Source organism: Cucumis melo, chromosome 7 (assembly GCF_025177605.1).
Source record: "Cucumis melo cultivar AY chromosome 7, USDA_Cmelo_AY_1.0, whole genome shotgun sequence".
Lineage (NCBI taxonomy): Eukaryota > Viridiplantae > Streptophyta > Magnoliopsida > Cucurbitales > Cucurbitaceae > Cucumis > Cucumis melo.
In genome coordinates this window covers 29,597,233-29,615,032 of record NC_066863.1, presented here as the reverse complement: position 1 = coordinate 29,615,032, position 17,800 = coordinate 29,597,233, and the positions used below count along the sequence as shown (strand labels likewise).

Below are 17,800 nucleotides of genomic sequence, written 5' to 3'. Positions count from 1 at the left end.
CCCTAAACCCTAAACCCTAAACCCTAAACCCTAAACCCTAAACCCTAAACCCTAAACCCTAAACCCTAAACCCTAAACCCTAAACCCTAAACCCTAAACCCTAAACCCTAAACCCTAAACCCTAAACCCTAAACCCTAAACCCTAAACCCTAAACCCTAAACCCTAAACCCTAAACCCTAAACCCTAAACCCTAAACCCTAAACCCTAAACCCTAAACCCTAAACCCTAAACCCTAAACCCTAAACCCTAAACCCTAAACCCTAAACCCTAAACCCTAAACCCTAAACCCTAAACCCTAAACCCTAAACCCTAAACCCTAAACCCTAAACCCTAAACCCTAAACCCTAAACCCTAAACCCTAAACCCTAAACCCTAAACCCTAAACCCTAAACCCTAAACCCTAAACCCTAAACCCTAAACCCTAAACCCTAAACCCTAAACCCTAAACCCTAAACCCTAAACCCTAAACCCTAAACCCTAAACCCTAAACCCTAAACCCTAAACCCTAAACCCTAAACCCTAAACCCTAAACCCTAAACCCTAAACCCTAAACCCTAAACCCTAAACCCATAAACCCTAAACCCTAAACCCTAAACCCTAAACCCTAAACCCTAAACCCTAAACCCTAAACCCTAAACCCTAAACCCTAAACCCTAAACCCTAAACCCTAAACCCTAAACCCTAAACCCTAAACCCTAAACCCTAAACCCTAAACCCTAAACCCTAAACCCTAAACCCTAAACCCTAAACCCTAAACCCTAAACCCTAAACCCTAAACCCTAAACCCTAAACCCTAAACCCTAAACCCTAAACCCTAAACCCTAAACCCTAAACCCTAAACCCTAAACCCTAAACCCTAAACCCTAAACCCTAAACCCTAAACCCTAAACCCTAAACCCTAAACCCTAAACCCTAAACCCTAAACCCTAAACCCTAAACCCTAAACCCTAAACCCTAAACCCTAAACCCTAAACCCTAAACCCTAAACCCTAAACCCTAAACCCTAAACCCTAAACCCTAAACCCTAAACCCTAAACCCTAAACCCTAAACCCTAAACCCTAAACCCTAAACCCTAAACCCTAAACCCTAAACCCTAAACCCTAAACCCTAAACCCTAAACCCTAAACCCTAAACCCTAAACCCTAAACCCTAAACCCTAAACCCTAAACCCTAAACCCTAAACCCTAAACCCTAAACCCTAAACCCTAAACCCTAAACCCTAAACCCTAAACCCTAAACCCTAAACCCTAAACCCTAAACCCTAAACCCTAAACCCTAAACCCTAAACCCTAAACCCTAAACCCTAAACCCTAAACCCTAAACCCTAAACCCTAAACCCTAAACCCTAAACCCTAAACCCTAAACCCTAAACCCTAAACCCTAAACCCTAAACCCTAAACCCTAAACCCTAAACCCTAAACCCTAAACCCTAAACCCTAAACCCTAAACCCTAAACCCTAAACCCTAAACCCTAAACCCTAAACCCTAAACCCTAAACCCTAAACCCTAAACCCTAAACCCTAAACCCTAAACCCTAAACCCTAAACCCTAAACCCTAAACCCTAAACCCTAAACCCTAAACCCTAAACCCTAAACCCTAAACCCTAAACCCTAAACCCTAAACCCTAAACCCTAAACCCTAAACCCTAAACCCTAAACCCTAAACCCTAAACCCTAAACCCTAAACCCTAAACCCTAAACCCTAAACCCTAAACCCTAAACCCTAAACCCTAAACCCTAAACCCTAAACCCTAAACCCTAAACCCTAAACCCTAAACCCTAAACCCTAAACCCTAAACCCTAAACCCTAAACCCTAAACCCTAAACCCTAAACCCTAAACCCTAAACCCTAAACCCTAAACCCTAAACCCTAAACCCTAAACCCTAAACCCTAAACCCTAAACCCTAAACCCTAAACCCTAAACCCTAAACCCTAAACCCTAAACCCTAAACCCTAAACCCTAAACCCTAAACCCTAAACCCTAAACCCTAAACCCTAAACCCTAAACCCTAAACCCTAAACCCTAAACCCTAAACCCTAAACCCTAAACCCTAAACCCTAAACCCTAAACCCTAAACCCTAAACCCTAAACCCTAAACCCTAAACCCTAAACCCTAAACCCTAAACCCTAAACCCTAAACCCTAAACCCTAAACCCTAAACCCTAAACCCTAAACCCTAAACCCTAAACCCTAAACCCTAAACCCTAAACCCTAAACCCTAAACCCTAAACCCTAAACCCTAAACCCTAAACCCTAAACCCTAAACCCTAAACCCTAAACCCTAAACCCTAAACCCTAAACCCTAAACCCTAAACCCTAAACCCTAAACCCTAAACCCTAAACCCTAAACCCTAAACCCTAAACCCTAAACCCTAAACCCTAAACCCTAAACCCTAAACCCTAAACCCTAAACCCTAAACCCTAAACCCTAAACCCTAAACCCTAAACCCTAAACCCTAAACCCTAAACCCTAAACCCTAAACCCTAAACCCTAAACCCTAAACCCTAAACCCTAAACCCTAAACCCTAAACCCTAAACCCTAAACCCTAAACCCTAAACCCTAAACCCTAAACCCTAAACCCTAAACCCTAAACCCTAAACCCTAAACCCTAAACCCTAAACCCTAAACCCTAAACCCTAAACCCTAAACCCTAAACCCTAAACCCTAAACCCTAAACCCTAAACCCTAAACCCTAAACCCTAAACCCTAAACCCTAAACCCTAAACCCTAAACCCTAAACCCTAAACCCTAAACCCTAAACCCTAAACCCTAAACCCTAAACCCTAAACCCTAAACCCTAAACCCTAAACCCTAAACCCTAAACCCTAAACCCTAAACCCTAAACCCTAAACCCTAAACCCTAAACCCTAAACCCTAAACCCTAAACCCTAAACCCTAAACCCTAAACCCTAAACCCTAAACCCTAAACCCTAAACCCTAAACCCTAAACCCTAAACCCTAAACCCTAAACCCTAAACCCTAAACCCTAAACCCTAAACCCTAAACCCTAAACCCTAAACCCTAAACCCTAAACCCTAAACCCTAAACCCTAAACCCTAAACCCTAAACCCTAAACCCTAAACCCTAAACCCTAAACCCTAAACCCTAAACCCTAAACCCTAAACCCTAAACCCTAAACCCTAAACCCTAAACCCTAAACCCTAAACCCTAAACCCTAAACCCTAAACCCTAAACCCTAAACCCTAAACCCTAAACCCTAAACCCTAAACCCTAAACCCTAAACCCTAAACCCTAAACCCTAAACCCTAAACCCTAAACCCTAAACCCTAAACCCTAAACCCTAAACCCTAAACCCTAAACCCTAAACCCTAAACCCTAAACCCTAAACCCTAAACCCTAAACCCTAAACCCTAAACCCTAAACCCTAAACCCTAAACCCTAAACCCTAAACCCTAAACCCTAAACCCTAAACCCTAAACCCTAAACCCTAAACCCTAAACCCTAAACCCTAAACCCTAAACCCTAAACCCTAAACCCTAAACCCTAAACCCTAAACCCTAAACCCTAAACCCTAAACCCTAAACCCTAAACCCTAAACCCTAAACCCTAAACCCTAAACCCTAAACCCTAAACCCTAAACCCTAAACCCTAAACCCTAAACCCTAAACCCTAAACCCTAAACCCTAAACCCTAAACCCTAAACCCTAAACCCTAAACCCTAAACCCTAAACCCTAAACCCTAAACCCTAAACCCTAAACCCTAAACCCTAAACCCTAAACCCTAAACCCTAAACCCTAAACCCTAAACCCTAAACCCTAAACCCTAAACCCTAAACCCTAAACCCTAAACCCTAAACCCTAAACCCTAAACCCTAAACCCTAAACCCTAAACCCTAAACCCTAAACCCTAAACCCTAAACCCTAAACCCTAAACCCTAAACCCTAAACCCTAAACCCTAAACCCTAAACCCTAAACCCTAAACCCTAAACCCTAAACCCTAAACCCTAAACCCTAAACCCTAAACCCTAAACCCTAAACCCTAAACCCTAAACCCTAAACCCTAAACCCTAAACCCTAAACCCTAAACCCTAAACCCTAAACCCTAAACCCTAAACCCTAAACCCTAAACCCTAAACCCTAAACCCTAAACCCTAAACCCTAAACCCTAAACCCTAAACCCTAAACCCTAAACCCTAAACCCTAAACCCTAAACCCTAAACCCTAAACCCTAAACCCTAAACCCTAAACCCTAAACCCTAAACCCTAAACCCTAAACCCTAAACCCTAAACCCTAAACCCTAAACCCTAAACCCTAAACCCTAAACCCTAAACCCTAAACCCTAAACCCTAAACCCTAAACCCTAAACCCTAAACCCTAAACCCTAAACCCTAAACCCTAAACCCTAAACCCTAAACCCTAAACCCTAAACCCTAAACCCTAAACCCTAAACCCTAAACCCTAAACCCTAAACCCTAAACCCTAAACCCTAAACCCTAAACCCTAAACCCTAAACCCTAAACCCTAAACCCTAAACCCTAAACCCTAAACCCTAAACCCTAAACCCTAAACCCTAAACCCTAAACCCTAAACCCTAAACCCTAAACCCTAAACCCTAAACCCTAAACCCTAAACCCTAAACCCTAAACCCTAAACCCTAAACCCTAAACCCTAAACCCTAAACCCTAAACCCTAAACCCTAAACCCTAAACCCTAAACCCTAAACCCTAAACCCTAAACCCTAAACCCTAAACCCTAAACCCTAAACCCTAAACCCTAAACCCTAAACCCTAAACCCTAAACCCTAAACCCTAAACCCTAAACCCTAAACCCTAAACCCTAAACCCTAAACCCTAAACCCTAAACCCTAAACCCTAAACCCTAAACCCTAAACCCTAAACCCTAAACCCTAAACCCTAAACCCTAAACCCTAAACCCTAAACCCTAAACCCTAAACCCTAAACCCTAAACCCTAAACCCTAAACCCTAAACCCTAAACCCTAAACCCTAAACCCTAAACCCTAAACCCTAAACCCTAAACCCTAAACCCTAAACCCTAAACCCTAAACCCTAAACCCTAAACCCTAAACCCTAAACCCTAAACCCTAAACCCTAAACCCTAAACCCTAAACCCTAAACCCTAAACCCTAAACCCTAAACCCTAAACCCTAAACCCTAAACCCTAAACCCTAAACCCTAAACCCTAAACCCTAAACCCTAAACCCTAAACCCTAAACCCTAAACCCTAAACCCTAAACCCTAAACCCTAAACCCTAAACCCTAAACCCTAAACCCTAAACCCTAAACCCTAAACCCTAAACCCTAAACCCTAAACCCTAAACCCTAAACCCTAAACCCTAAACCCTAAACCCTAAACCCTAAACCCTAAACCCTAAACCCTAAACCCTAAACCCTAAACCCTAAACCCTAAACCCTAAACCCTAAACCCTAAACCCTAAACCCTAAACCCTAAACCCTAAACCCTAAACCCTAAACCCTAAACCCTAAACCCTAAACCCTAAACCCTAAACCCTAAACCCTAAACCCTAAACCCTAAACCCTAAACCCTAAACCCTAAACCCTAAACCCTAAACCCTAAACCCTAAACCCTAAACCCTAAACCCTAAACCCTAAACCCTAAACCCTAAACCCTAAACCCTAAACCCTAAACCCTAAACCCTAAACCCTAAACCCTAAACCCTAAACCCTAAACCCTAAACCCTAAACCCTAAACCCTAAACCCTAAACCCTAAACCCTAAACCCTAAACCCTAAACCCTAAACCCTAAACCCTAAACCCTAAACCCTAAACCCTAAACCCTAAACCCTAAACCCTAAACCCTAAACCCTAAACCCTAAACCCTAAACCCTAAACCCTAAACCCTAAACCCTAAACCCTAAACCCTAAACCCTAAACCCTAAACCCTAAACCCTAAACCCTAAACCCTAAACCCTAAACCCTAAACCCTAAACCCTAAACCCTAAACCCTAAACCCTAAACCCTAAACCCTAAACCCTAAACCCTAAACCCTAAACCCTAAACCCTAAACCCTAAACCCTAAACCCTAAACCCTAAACCCTAAACCCTAAACCCTAAACCCTAAACCCTAAACCCTAAACCCTAAACCCTAAACCCTAAACCCTAAACCCTAAACCCTAAACCCTAAACCCTAAACCCTAAACCCTAAACCCTAAACCCTAAACCCTAAACCCTAAACCCTAAACCCTAAACCCTAAACCCTAAACCCTAAACCCTAAACCCTAAACCCTAAACCCTAAACCCTAAACCCTAAACCCTAAACCCTAAACCCTAAACCCTAAACCCTAAACCCTAAACCCTAAACCCTAAACCCTAAACCCTAAACCCTAAACCCTAAACCCTAAACCCTAAACCCTAAACCCTAAACCCTAAACCCTAAACCCTAAACCCTAAACCCTAAACCCTAAACCCTAAACCCTAAACCCTAAACCCTAAACCCTAAACCCTAAACCCTAAACCCTAAACCCTAAACCCTAAACCCTAAACCCTAAACCCTAAACCCTAAACCCTAAACCCTAAACCCTAAACCCTAAACCCTAAACCCTAAACCCTAAACCCTAAACCCTAAACCCTAAACCCTAAACCCTAAACCCTAAACCCTAAACCCTAAACCCTAAACCCTAAACCCTAAACCCTAAACCCTAAACCCTAAACCCTAAACCCTAAACCCTAAACCCTAAACCCTAAACCCTAAACCCTAAACCCTAAACCCTAAACCCTAAACCCTAAACCCTAAACCCTAAACCCTAAACCCTAAACCCTAAACCCTAAACCCTAAACCCTAAACCCTAAACCCTAAACCCTAAACCCTAAACCCTAAACCCTAAACCCTAAACCCTAAACCCTAAACCCTAAACCCTAAACCCTAAACCCTAAACCCTAAACCCTAAACCCTAAACCCTAAACCCTAAACCCTAAACCCTAAACCCTAAACCCTAAACCCTAAACCCTAAACCCTAAACCCTAAACCCTAAACCCTAAACCCTAAACCCTAAACCCTAAACCCTAAACCCTAAACCCTAAACCCTAAACCCTAAACCCTAAACCCTAAACCCTAAACCCTAAACCCTAAACCCTAAACCCTAAACCCTAAACCCTAAACCCTAAACCCTAAACCCTAAACCCTAAACCCTAAACCCTAAACCCTAAACCCTAAACCCTAAACCCTAAACCCTAAACCCTAAACCCTAAACCCTAAACCCTAAACCCTAAACCCTAAACCCTAAACCCTAAACCCTAAACCCTAAACCCTAAACCCTAAACCCTAAACCCTAAACCCTAAACCCTAAACCCTAAACCCTAAACCCTAAACCCTAAACCCTAAACCCTAAACCCTAAACCCTAAACCCTAAACCCTAAACCCTAAACCCTAAACCCTAAACCCTAAACCCTAAACCCTAAACCCTAAACCCTAAACCCTAAACCCTAAACCCTAAACCCTAAACCCTAAACCCTAAACCCTAAACCCTAAACCCTAAACCCTAAACCCTAAACCCTAAACCCTAAACCCTAAACCCTAAACCCTAAACCCTAAACCCTAAACCCTAAACCCTAAACCCTAAACCCTAAACCCTAAACCCTAAACCCTAAACCCTAAACCCTAAACCCTAAACCCTAAACCCTAAACCCTAAACCCTAAACCCTAAACCCTAAACCCTAAACCCTAAACCCTAAACCCTAAACCCTAAACCCTAAACCCTAAACCCTAAACCCTAAACCCTAAACCCTAAACCCTAAACCCTAAACCCTAAACCCTAAACCCTAAACCCTAAACCCTAAACCCTAAACCCTAAACCCTAAACCCTAAACCCTAAACCCTAAACCCTAAACCCTAAACCCTAAACCCTAAACCCTAAACCCTAAACCCTAAACCCTAAACCCTAAACCCTAAACCCTAAACCCTAAACCCTAAACCCTAAACCCTAAACCCTAAACCCTAAACCCTAAACCCTAAACCCTAAACCCTAAACCCTAAACCCTAAACCCTAAACCCTAAACCCTAAACCCTAAACCCTAAACCCTAAACCCTAAACCCTAAACCCTAAACCCTAAACCCTAAACCCTAAACCCTAAACCCTAAACCCTAAACCCTAAACCCTAAACCCTAAACCCTAAACCCTAAACCCTAAACCCTAAACCCTAAACCCTAAACCCTAAACCCTAAACCCTAAACCCTTCAAACCTCCATAATTTTCTTCATACGTATGGCTTCTTTCAACTGCTTCATTCTCGCCTTCATGGTTACTTTGGCATTTTCAAGCGTGGATGCTGCTCGAACTTCTCGACATCTTCTGCAGACAATTCCAAATTTGCCACCAATGCCATCACTACCTAAGCCATCTGCAGTACCGCCTCTACCACCAGTGCCAACCGGTCCGAGTATTCCATCCATCCCAAACTTCCCACTACCTTCCCTCCCTAAGCTTACACTTCCTCCACTTCCAAGCCTCCCCATAAACATCCCAACCAAAGTAGCGTTGCCTCCTCTTCCGACAACTTCACTTCCAAACTTGCCATCCCTCCCATCAATCCCGACTACACTTCCGTCGTCGCTCCCATTCTTCTCTCCTCCACCTGCAACTTCTTCTCCTTGAGTTTGGTATAGGATAGCTGTTTTTGTGACGATTGATTGTTTTCCTGTATTTCACCGATGATACTTTTTTCGAGTGTGCTAGCTGTTGTTTCAGTTACGTTTGTCTTGTATTGCTTCATATATATATGAAACAAATATCTATTGTCCTACTTGGCTTCTGGACTCAAATATGAAGAGAAAAAAAACTAATTGGTAATATGTAACATGCTGAATCTACGTTATTTATGATTTTAGCTATAAGGTTTAGAGTAGCATGCTATTTAAATTCTGTAACTTTATGCCTCTAAGTCTACATTATGATATTTACTCTAATAAAATTCTAATTTTTCCGTACCTATGGGCGTAGTTAATATACTGTTAGTTATAGCCACGTAAATATCTCTACGTTGATTTCTCTATTGTTTACACTTTTTTTCTTTACTTTCTTTATTCGTGATTTTCATAAAATTAATAAATAAGTAAATAAATAAAACAAACTAACAAACTTAGGCGGTTAACAAGTTTTGTTCTTTCAACAATATGACTATATTTGAACAGTGAGATCAAATCACCTAACCATCATCTTTCATTTCAACTTTGCACCTTCGATAAGAATCTAATTTGCATCCGTAATGTGAGAACACTAGTTAAAGGGTGACTAGTCAACCCAAAGAGCATCTTCAAAACCATATCGTGAGAACACTAGTTAAAGGGTGAGTAATATTAGTAGCATGTTATGTGTTGTAGATAATTTACTTGTAGTGTCTTGGTTATAATTAAATAAGAGGAGTTGGGGACCTTAGAGGGATGTGTATAATTTTGATGAAAGTTCTCATTGTGAGACTTCATGAGAGAGTATCATCTCAAAACACCATGGTATATTATAAATTCTTTACTGAGGATGCAATATAGTTATGTTTAGTCTTTCTTGCACTTTCGGTTTCTTGCACTTTCGGTGTTTGGGTACCAAGAATTATTCAATGTAGCAACGCTTTTACTTGGCACAAATTCAAGATGACTGCTTCTAATAACAACTTGATATACGTAATGAAGTTTTAAGTTTCTCTCCCATGCATTCAATAGTATAAATCTACCAGCCACATTATTTTGACCCCTCATATAATTGCTCCACATCCAAGAACCCACGAGCATATGTCTACTCTACACGAATAGAGACCTGAATGAAGGATCCCATTCTCTGGATCTTCTATTTAGATAGACCTCAAATCCCCTTCTAAGATAAAAATCTTCATTTGACGGATTTTCTTCGATATCCTCCCAACTTATCCATAATTTATTGTTTGAGGGGTCAACATATCTACCTTGATTGTCGTAAATGCCTTCAAACAATTGGTTATGCCCTTTGAAACTATTAAAGGACAAAAGGTTTCTAGACCTCTTTGTTCCCTTCCCTCTTTTTGAGTCTTAAGGATTTCAATTGTTTAAACATTTGGCCAAAGCAAAGCTTGAACAAATTCTTCACAACTACACATAAAGCCATGATTTAGCTAGCTTTGTATATGCCCAAGATTAAAGTAAGAAACAAAAGGAAATGCAAAGTTCTTCAGCATCCTCATAGTTTCAGTTTGCGATAAAGATAGTATTATGTAAGTCTAGCACATCGCCCGCTATTTAATTCTGCCTAAAATTACTTGCCTCATGAGTTACGTTAGTCCTAGAAGTCCATTATCTGCATATAGTAAAAATGAAGTACAAAATGGAAGTTGTATACAAGCACAAAAGCAGCAGTCCATTTTTCCGAACTCAATCTTGGCACATAGGCAAATTATTCTTTCATGTCTATCATTAAGGCTTAGACAAGGCTTCAAAGGCATACTTGAAAACCAAATTGTAAGGAACATTATAAAGAGAAGAGGAAAGCATACTTTAAGAAAAGCTAGGACCAAAATTCTCGATTTTTTACAGCCAGTCTGCGCGTTTCCTCGTTAAAGCTGCTTGCTTCGTAATCCAGAGTCCATTTCTCGAACGTACAATCGACAAAGTCGTAGTAACCACCGTGAATGGAAAGATTACCTTTCTTCACCTTTTCTTCAATCCAAGGGTATGTCAGCAAGTTCAGCAATGAATTATTGAGCGATTCCTGCCAAAAGATGAACAAGAAGAAGCTTAGAATTTGAATCATATTCACAGCCATATTTGTAATGTGATCGAAATGTATTTTGAGTTCCAACCATTTCTGACAATAACATGAGCAAGAAACAGAGGATGAATGCTGAACGTGCCCGAGTTGACAAGACAAGATCGACAAAAAATTCAAAAAACATTTACATGATTATTTGGGGTCTCCGTTCTTTCACCATTTGTAAAAGTTCAAACAGTTGTGGAGAATTTTGAAAAAAGAAAGACAACCTTCTCACAGCGTTTGCATTGCTGATCAAAGTTGAGAGTGGAAGCAGCAGCCTTTGTCCTTATTTTTGCACTTTTCCCATTAATAACCCAATTTGTGATGAAACAGCTACATTCAGTTCCAAAAAGTTAACTTATCAAGAATCACATGTAACATTTTCAAAAGAAAAAATCAACGTTATCTTGAACAAACCTCGGTTTTTCATCTTGCATGCTCATAAGTGCACGAATGCCTCCACAACAGCTATGACCAATGACGAAAATGTTTTCAACCTGAAATGGATAAACAGCATTTTCAAACTTTAAGACATGAATTGTTGTTTCCTGCACTATAACAATGCTCTATATACACACAAGGTTAATCAACAAACACCTAGTTCGATATCTTTTAAAGACAACTCACTTCGAGCGTGTTAACAGAAAACTGCAGTGCAGCTTGTGTTTCTGATGGTCCGTTCTGTAAAAGATCAAATGGGTGAAAATTTTAGCAAATAAACAAGATATCATAATGAAAACTTTCATCTCATAAGCTAACAACACATTAAAATCTATGGATGTTAGATAACCACTATATATTGGTTTTATGTGATCTAATCCAAAAAACGAATCTGTTAATAACAATATTTTCTTTAGATTTCTTCGTTTCAAAAATGATTTTTTAAAAAGAAATCATTCTCAACTTAGTCGTATAAAGTATCATTGTTTCTTTCCAAGTGAGTTACCCAATAAACAGCCACAACAATATGAATTGATGTAATTCAAACTTAAAAACTACATGCCTCAAAAGGTATAACCAAGTTTGCTATATTTCGAACAAGAAATGCTTCTCCAGGTTGGAAACCCAAAACGTTTGAGGGACAAACTCTAGAATCTGCACAAGAAATCACCAAAAACTGTCTTCAAAATGTCAGTTGACGCAATCATCTTTTGAGCAAAGAGCAATCATTCAAAAAGTCGTCAATGTATATTATCACTGAAATTGGAAGACGAATACTCACATTTGGAGATTGAGCATCAGAAAGACGCTGAAAATGTTCTAAATTTTTCCTGACAAATGGAAGAAAATTATTTTCTTTCAAAGTTTAGTAACACCAAAAAGAAGAGTAGTTCGTTGCTTACATATATGTATTCCTTTTAAAGCTCAAAAATCGATGTTTGATTTCCTCAAATATGTCGTGCCTCTTTTCTGTTTCTATTACAACATTGACTTTGTTATTTTCAACTTCCTGAGTGAGCCCAGAGCAGCAGCTGCACATGTCCAAAAAAGAAATTAAGATCCATCTCTCATGAAAAAATAGCAATCACTTTCCATACGTAATTAGTTTTTCAAACCACCAAAAATACTGCTTTCATTCTTCTCAACGAAAGGTTCCCTGCTTAATGATAGAGAAAAATACTGCTAAATAACATAAATTCAAAAGTTTAAACTGACAGCCAAGAGATTTTCCAACGTCCGTGGCATTTATTACTCAGCAGAAAAAGGATGAAAGAAAAACAAGTTTGAAGATAAGAAGGGTTGAAACTATGATGAATGTTGTTCTTAAATTTGTAGTGCACTGAAAATCATGATTAATTGAGCATTCATATGTGTTTCAAATCCACCATTACTTACTGAACATCAAGAAATACATTACAATAGATAGAACACAGCATATGGCATGTAATAAAAGAATTATCTCATCATTACAACTTCAATTTCCTTCAATAGTTCACCCATAAACTGCCTAACTAGCACCTTGGTTCCAAGTGTCAAAGTCGCTGTACAGTTCCAAACGTGCCACCAACAGGATACAATACGGAACTTAATTGGAAGAACTTTATAGTTTAAGAGGTAATTGCTCAAATTCTAACAGCAAGTTAGATCCTTTATGCAAGCGAAATTTCCTCCTTATGTAAATTTCACCTATTATTGCAAGAAAACAATCGCTGGTAACTAACACAAGCTTTTTGGTTTTTGGTGAACAGCTGAAGTTCCATTTGATAAGTATTTGGTTTTTGAAAATTAAGCTCGTAAGAACTACTTCTGCCTAAACATTTCTCTGTTCTACTATTTACTTTTAAATAGCTTTTTCAAAATTCAAGCCAAATTTTAACAAAAGAAAAACAGTAGTTTTATAAAGCTTGTTTTTGTTTTCGGAATTTCAGCACTGAATTCTAATGTTAGCATTGTAAAGGATCTTGAGAAAATAAGCACCAACTTTAGAAACCAAATTGTCATCATAAGGGACCTAAAATATTGAAGAAAAACAATGCAAATCAGACAACCAATTACAATTGAAATCAGCACAAAACCCAACCAACCAAACTCACTTAACAGTGGTGGACAATTTCAAATGGGTATGCTCCATTTTTCTTGTTTTCAGCTTAATCTCAAAGATCTGCAACAAATAAAGCCAAGAAATCAAGAACCATCATTTCAAGAATGGAAGATTCAAAGAACAAGAAGAAGCAAAAAGAAACTACATCTGAGGTCTTGAAGAAGCTCCTCTGGCGCTGGTGAGAGGAAGAGGAAGAGGAAGAGGAAAATAGGGAGTGTGAAACTGAAGAACCAGAAAGAGCAATGTCCATGGCAGAGATCTACCTGTAAATCAAAAAGGAGTTTTTCACAAAGCCCTGAAAACGAGTGTAAAATCAATCAAAGAAGAAGATGGGATCTGGAACATTCGCATAAAGTAGGAATCCCTGCTTTAGAAGAAGTGGGTGAGTTGGTTGGCAAAACAATGACCATTTGTTTCTTCTCCAAGAAAGACGGAGAACTCGAAGCTCAGAATATTAGAAAGAGGGCAAAAAAAATTAAAAAAAAAATAGAATCTTTTTTCTTCTTCGGCTTTGTTGACCGTCGATGATAATAATCAAAGTTGGTTGTGTTCTTTTTTATTAACCAGTAATTGAAGTTTCAGATTCTGTTTCGGTTCTCACCTCTTTATGAGAACAAATCACAAATGAGAACTACAAATTTGGAAATTGGAATAACAGGGGAGTGACAATTTTAATAACAATTTGATTTGGATTTGGTAATGGGGATTATTCAATGAGTTTGATCATGATGATTGTACAATGTGGATCAATTTTTTAATATGAAATAAAAGTTTAAATATTATTTTTTCCTCATATTTTTAGGTTGGTGTCTGTATTTTTTTTTTCTTCTGTCCTTATAGTTTGACATTCATTTTGGTTTCTTTACCTTTTATTTTATTCCATAATTAAAAATTAAATTTTTACTTTTAAAATAAGAACTAAAATAAATTAAAATTTTAAAGTGTGAATAGAAAAATTATCGTTTTAAAAGTATAGAGATCCAAATAAATTAAAGTACGGAGAGTACCAAATTATTATATTAACATAAAAAAAAGGATCCACTTTTACTGTTAGTCGACAACCCATTCAGCTAAAAAGGGAAAAAAACATAAAATTGAACTTCAAACTAAACCCTAAATTTGTGCAACTCCTAAACAAAAATTCTAACAATACATTGGTTAAAAATGTTGAACTTAGCCAAATGATCTCAACTAACACCTACCTATACCCTAAAACAAGAGGGTGTAGATTAAATTCCCACCTCAAATTGTATTATATTATCTTTCCAAGAAAATTGTTGAATTTTTTTTTTTGGATCAACTTATTAATTATTTGTAGTGCAAATTTTACACTTTTAAGTTATATACTAATATTTATGGTAATTTATGAGATTATATTGAATAAGTGGCAAAATCAATAGATAAAAATCATTTTAAACATTAAAACTTTTACTGACTAACAATTTAGTCTTTAAAATTTAACTTATAATCGTCTTACTTATGTAATTCTAAAATATGTATAATAATTTAATCTCTTAATTTAATGATCTTTTATCAATTTAAATGCTATAACAATTAGTTTATATCAAGCAAAATGTATCATTGAAGTTCATGTGGATAAAAATTAGTATGCTTTTTAAAATTCAAAAAACTAAATTATTATATACTAAAATTTATCCTTACAATTTTGGAAGTATATGAATAAATTTATTATAAATTTAAGTTAAAAAAAATACCAAAACTTAACTTTAGAAATGAAGGGGTTACTTTTATAGAACTTCATGACCTACTTTTTTTTTTAGCCTCTTTTTTCCTAAGGGCATACTTGGGAAATTTTCAATCTAACATTAAAATTGTGTGCTTACAGTCACATTTGGGATTTCATTCCAAGAGCTTTAATGGACATTTCCAAATAGACATTGTTGACATGTCTATCAGTAATAATGATGAACACTAATAGAAACCTATCGATATATATTAGTATCTATCGTTGACAAGATATGAAACTTTACTATATTTTATAAATATTTTTAACAGTCTTGTTATTTACAATAATTTCTATAATTTAAACTTTTAAATTATACTAAAAACAAACTCCATGAACAAATTTTCTCTTAAGAAAAAGTCTGTTTTTGTTTTTATTTTTATAAGTATCTAAATAGCTTTACAAGTGTAGTTTCAAACGGTACCTTAGTTTATGTCTAAGTTTATGTCAAATATTAAAAACGTAAGTAGAAAAGAAGTTACAAGTATAACATAAATAATAAAAAATAATATGTAAATAATTGGTTATTATATTTATGGGAAATTATTTTAAGCATGGAAAATAAATATAAATAATAACAAAATTTTATAATCTATAAATAATAGGCGACGATAGACATCTATCATTGTATATCAACATTTATATACTACCATTTATATGGATACTAATAGCTAGACATTGATATTTGATACAAACAATGTAACTTACTTTGTATTTGATATCAACATCTGTTGATTTATGTATTTTTTCGTCCAGTATTTGTTTCTAGAACTTGTCTTTTGCATAAGAAATTATAACGTGTGTGATTATAGTTTAAGAGTTTTTCAATCTTTGTTTTTCTTTAAATACTTGAGGATTTTAACAATATCAAATATCTAATGAAAAGCCAAGGTTTTCTCTTGCACCAAATATATGGATTCGTTTATTTTCATATTTCAAGATGAATTAACAATTATATCAATTTAAATTTTGAGGATTTCAATTAATACAACCTCAAACTAATAGTTGTATCAATTTAGACCCTAAACTCCTATCCATGTAATAATTTAAACATTAAACTTACATAATTGTATCAATTTAAACCGTCGTGTATCTAGGTTTAAATTGATTATAAATTAAAAAATTATAATTATTATTATAAAAAAATTAATACAACTTCTAAAGTTCGAGGTTTATATAACTTCTAAAGTTTAAGGTTCAAATTGAAATAATTAATATTTTAGTATCTAATTTACCGTTTATACTTTAGGATGTAAATTGATATTTTTCTTTTCTTTTCTTTTTTTTTTTTTCTTTTTTGAAAATTTTCTAGTATGTTAAAGTTCAATCATGCTTAGGATGAGAATCTCAAAAGTGAAATAGATAGACGAACACTGTGCGAAAAATAGCTATATGTGGCAAAAGTATAGTTGAAGACTTGAAGCGAAGTAGAGGAGGAAAAACACCAAAATGGTTTAAAACATGTTTTCTTTTAGAATTTCTAAGTATGAAATGAAAGCATTGTTCCTCTTTCGTTATATTTTGAGAACAAAAGGAAGTTTACAAATTAAATAAAAAAAACGTGTCTTTTCAATTATTTAATACTCTTTTATGACACGTTAGTTCTACCTATGAAAGTGATTGATGAGAAAATTTCAAGGTGAACATAGTAGACTGTTCTTGGATTCTTCTTCTTCTTCTTCTTCTTCTTTTTTTTTTTTCCTCCTTTTCCTCATAAATTATATGAAATATCTATATATACTTCATATTTCATATCAAAATTACTTAGTTATAAATATACTTTTAAAAACTTTCAAATATCTAAAAGTATCCTTATCGCTAATTTAGTTAAACTTGTTACTATTTCATGTTAAAATTACTTTAAATTAAAAGAGTTTAAATATACCTTTACGGTTAGCGTATAAACAAAAATAGTTAATATCCTTAGGTTTTTCTCTTTTTTCCATCCTTGTTTCCTTCATTACCCTCTTAATCCCCTTTTATCTAGTGTTTGAGATTTGTTTATCTAGAATAAATAAATATGCCTATTTGCTATTTCTATTAAGATATATAAGAATAACAAGAAGAAAGAGAATAATCAAAGGACCAATAAATTTTAGGACTTAAAATTTTTAGCAAGGTTGTAAGTTAGTGGATGAATGTCAATATCCAAATACAATTGTTTTTATTTGACTATTTATTCTATTTTCAATTTAACTTTTTTATCTGTTTGCTAAGCAAATTTTTCTAAAAAATTGAAAACAATAAGGGAAAAATTAGAGTATCCCAGTGAAAAAAACAAATAAGAATTAATACAATTTTTTCTTTTCAACTTCAAGAATATTTCAAATTACAAATTGATTATTATGCTAACAACAATAGGCACATTTTTTTAGAGTTATTTTTGCAATAAGGTATTAATATCGGTTTTTGTTTACATATACTAACAAATAGTTCATTTAAAAAAAATTACGTACAAGCTATTTTTGAAATTCATGGATATTGTTTTAAACATTATTAACAATATTTCATCCAAAACTAGTGAAGATACTTTATAAAAGCATGCATGAGATGTTTTTAAAACTTTAAAAAGTTAAGGGGTGTATTTTGACACAAAGTACAATAACATTCTTTTAATATAATTTTAGGTACGTATATAATTTCTTCGCTTCAGTAATTTTTATTTATATGTGTACGTAAATATCTATTAACCATCTAAAATAATTTATTAATAATAAAATAAATTCGTTTAACCAAAATTCATATCTTTATTATTGAAGGATTAAAGTGAGTTTTTTTTTTTAAAAAAAAGAAA

The 17,800-nt window shown here is 36.1% G+C and overlaps 2 protein-coding genes across 5 annotated transcripts; both read right to left on the bottom strand.

Annotated features, from left to right (window-relative positions):
* Window positions 1–8,167: 8,167 nt before the first annotated feature.
* Window positions 8,168–9,167, bottom strand: LOC107991270 (uncharacterized). Its single transcript, XM_017045997.2, has 2 exons — window positions 9,155–9,167; window positions 8,168–8,642 (listed from the first exon to the last, which is right to left on the bottom strand). Exons 1-2 carry the CDS (start codon window positions 9,165–9,167, stop codon window positions 8,182–8,184), a joined length of 474 nt encoding a protein of 157 aa, XP_016901486.2. The 3' UTR covers window positions 8,168–8,181.
* Window positions 9,168–10,246: 1,079 nt separating this feature from the next.
* LOC103494863 (beta carbonic anhydrase 5, chloroplastic) lies at window positions 10,247–13,991 on the bottom strand. 4 transcript variants are annotated; one of them, XM_008456244.2, is made up of 10 exons: window positions 13,864–13,991; window positions 13,408–13,525; window positions 13,255–13,322; window positions 12,064–12,192; window positions 11,943–11,991; window positions 11,724–11,837; window positions 11,348–11,401; window positions 11,138–11,217; window positions 10,948–11,053; window positions 10,247–10,678 (listed from the first exon to the last, which is right to left on the bottom strand). In XM_008456244.2, the coding sequence occupies exons 2-10, from the start codon at window positions 13,510–13,512 to the stop codon at window positions 10,475–10,477; spliced, it is 909 nt and encodes a 302-aa protein (XP_008454466.2). In that variant the 5' UTR covers window positions 13,513–13,525; window positions 13,864–13,991; the 3' UTR covers window positions 10,247–10,474. The 4 variants fall into 4 exon arrangements, with proteins under 4 accessions (XP_008454466.2, XP_016901467.2, XP_050943452.1 ...); XM_017045978.2 differs by lacking the exon at window positions 13,864–13,991 and adding an exon at window positions 13,631–13,774; XM_051087495.1 differs by lacking the exon at window positions 13,864–13,991 and adding an exon at window positions 13,606–13,755.
* Between the last annotated feature and the right edge of the window lie 3,809 nt (window positions 13,992–17,800).

Excerpts from the sequence above, each read along its gene's own strand:
- LOC103494863 (XM_008456244.2), bottom strand. The coding sequence starts at position 13,512 with ATGGACATTGCTCTTTCTGGTTCTTCAGTTTCACACTCCCTATTTTCC. Across the intron at positions 11,992-12,063 it reads TTTAAAAGGAATACATATAT|GAAAAATTTAGAACATTTTC; the intron begins GTAAGCAACGAA and ends TCCATTTGTCAG. Across the intron at positions 10,679-10,947 it reads AATGCAAACGCTGTGAGAAG|GAATCGCTCAATAATTCATT; the intron begins GTTGTCTTTCTT and ends ATCTTTTGGCAG.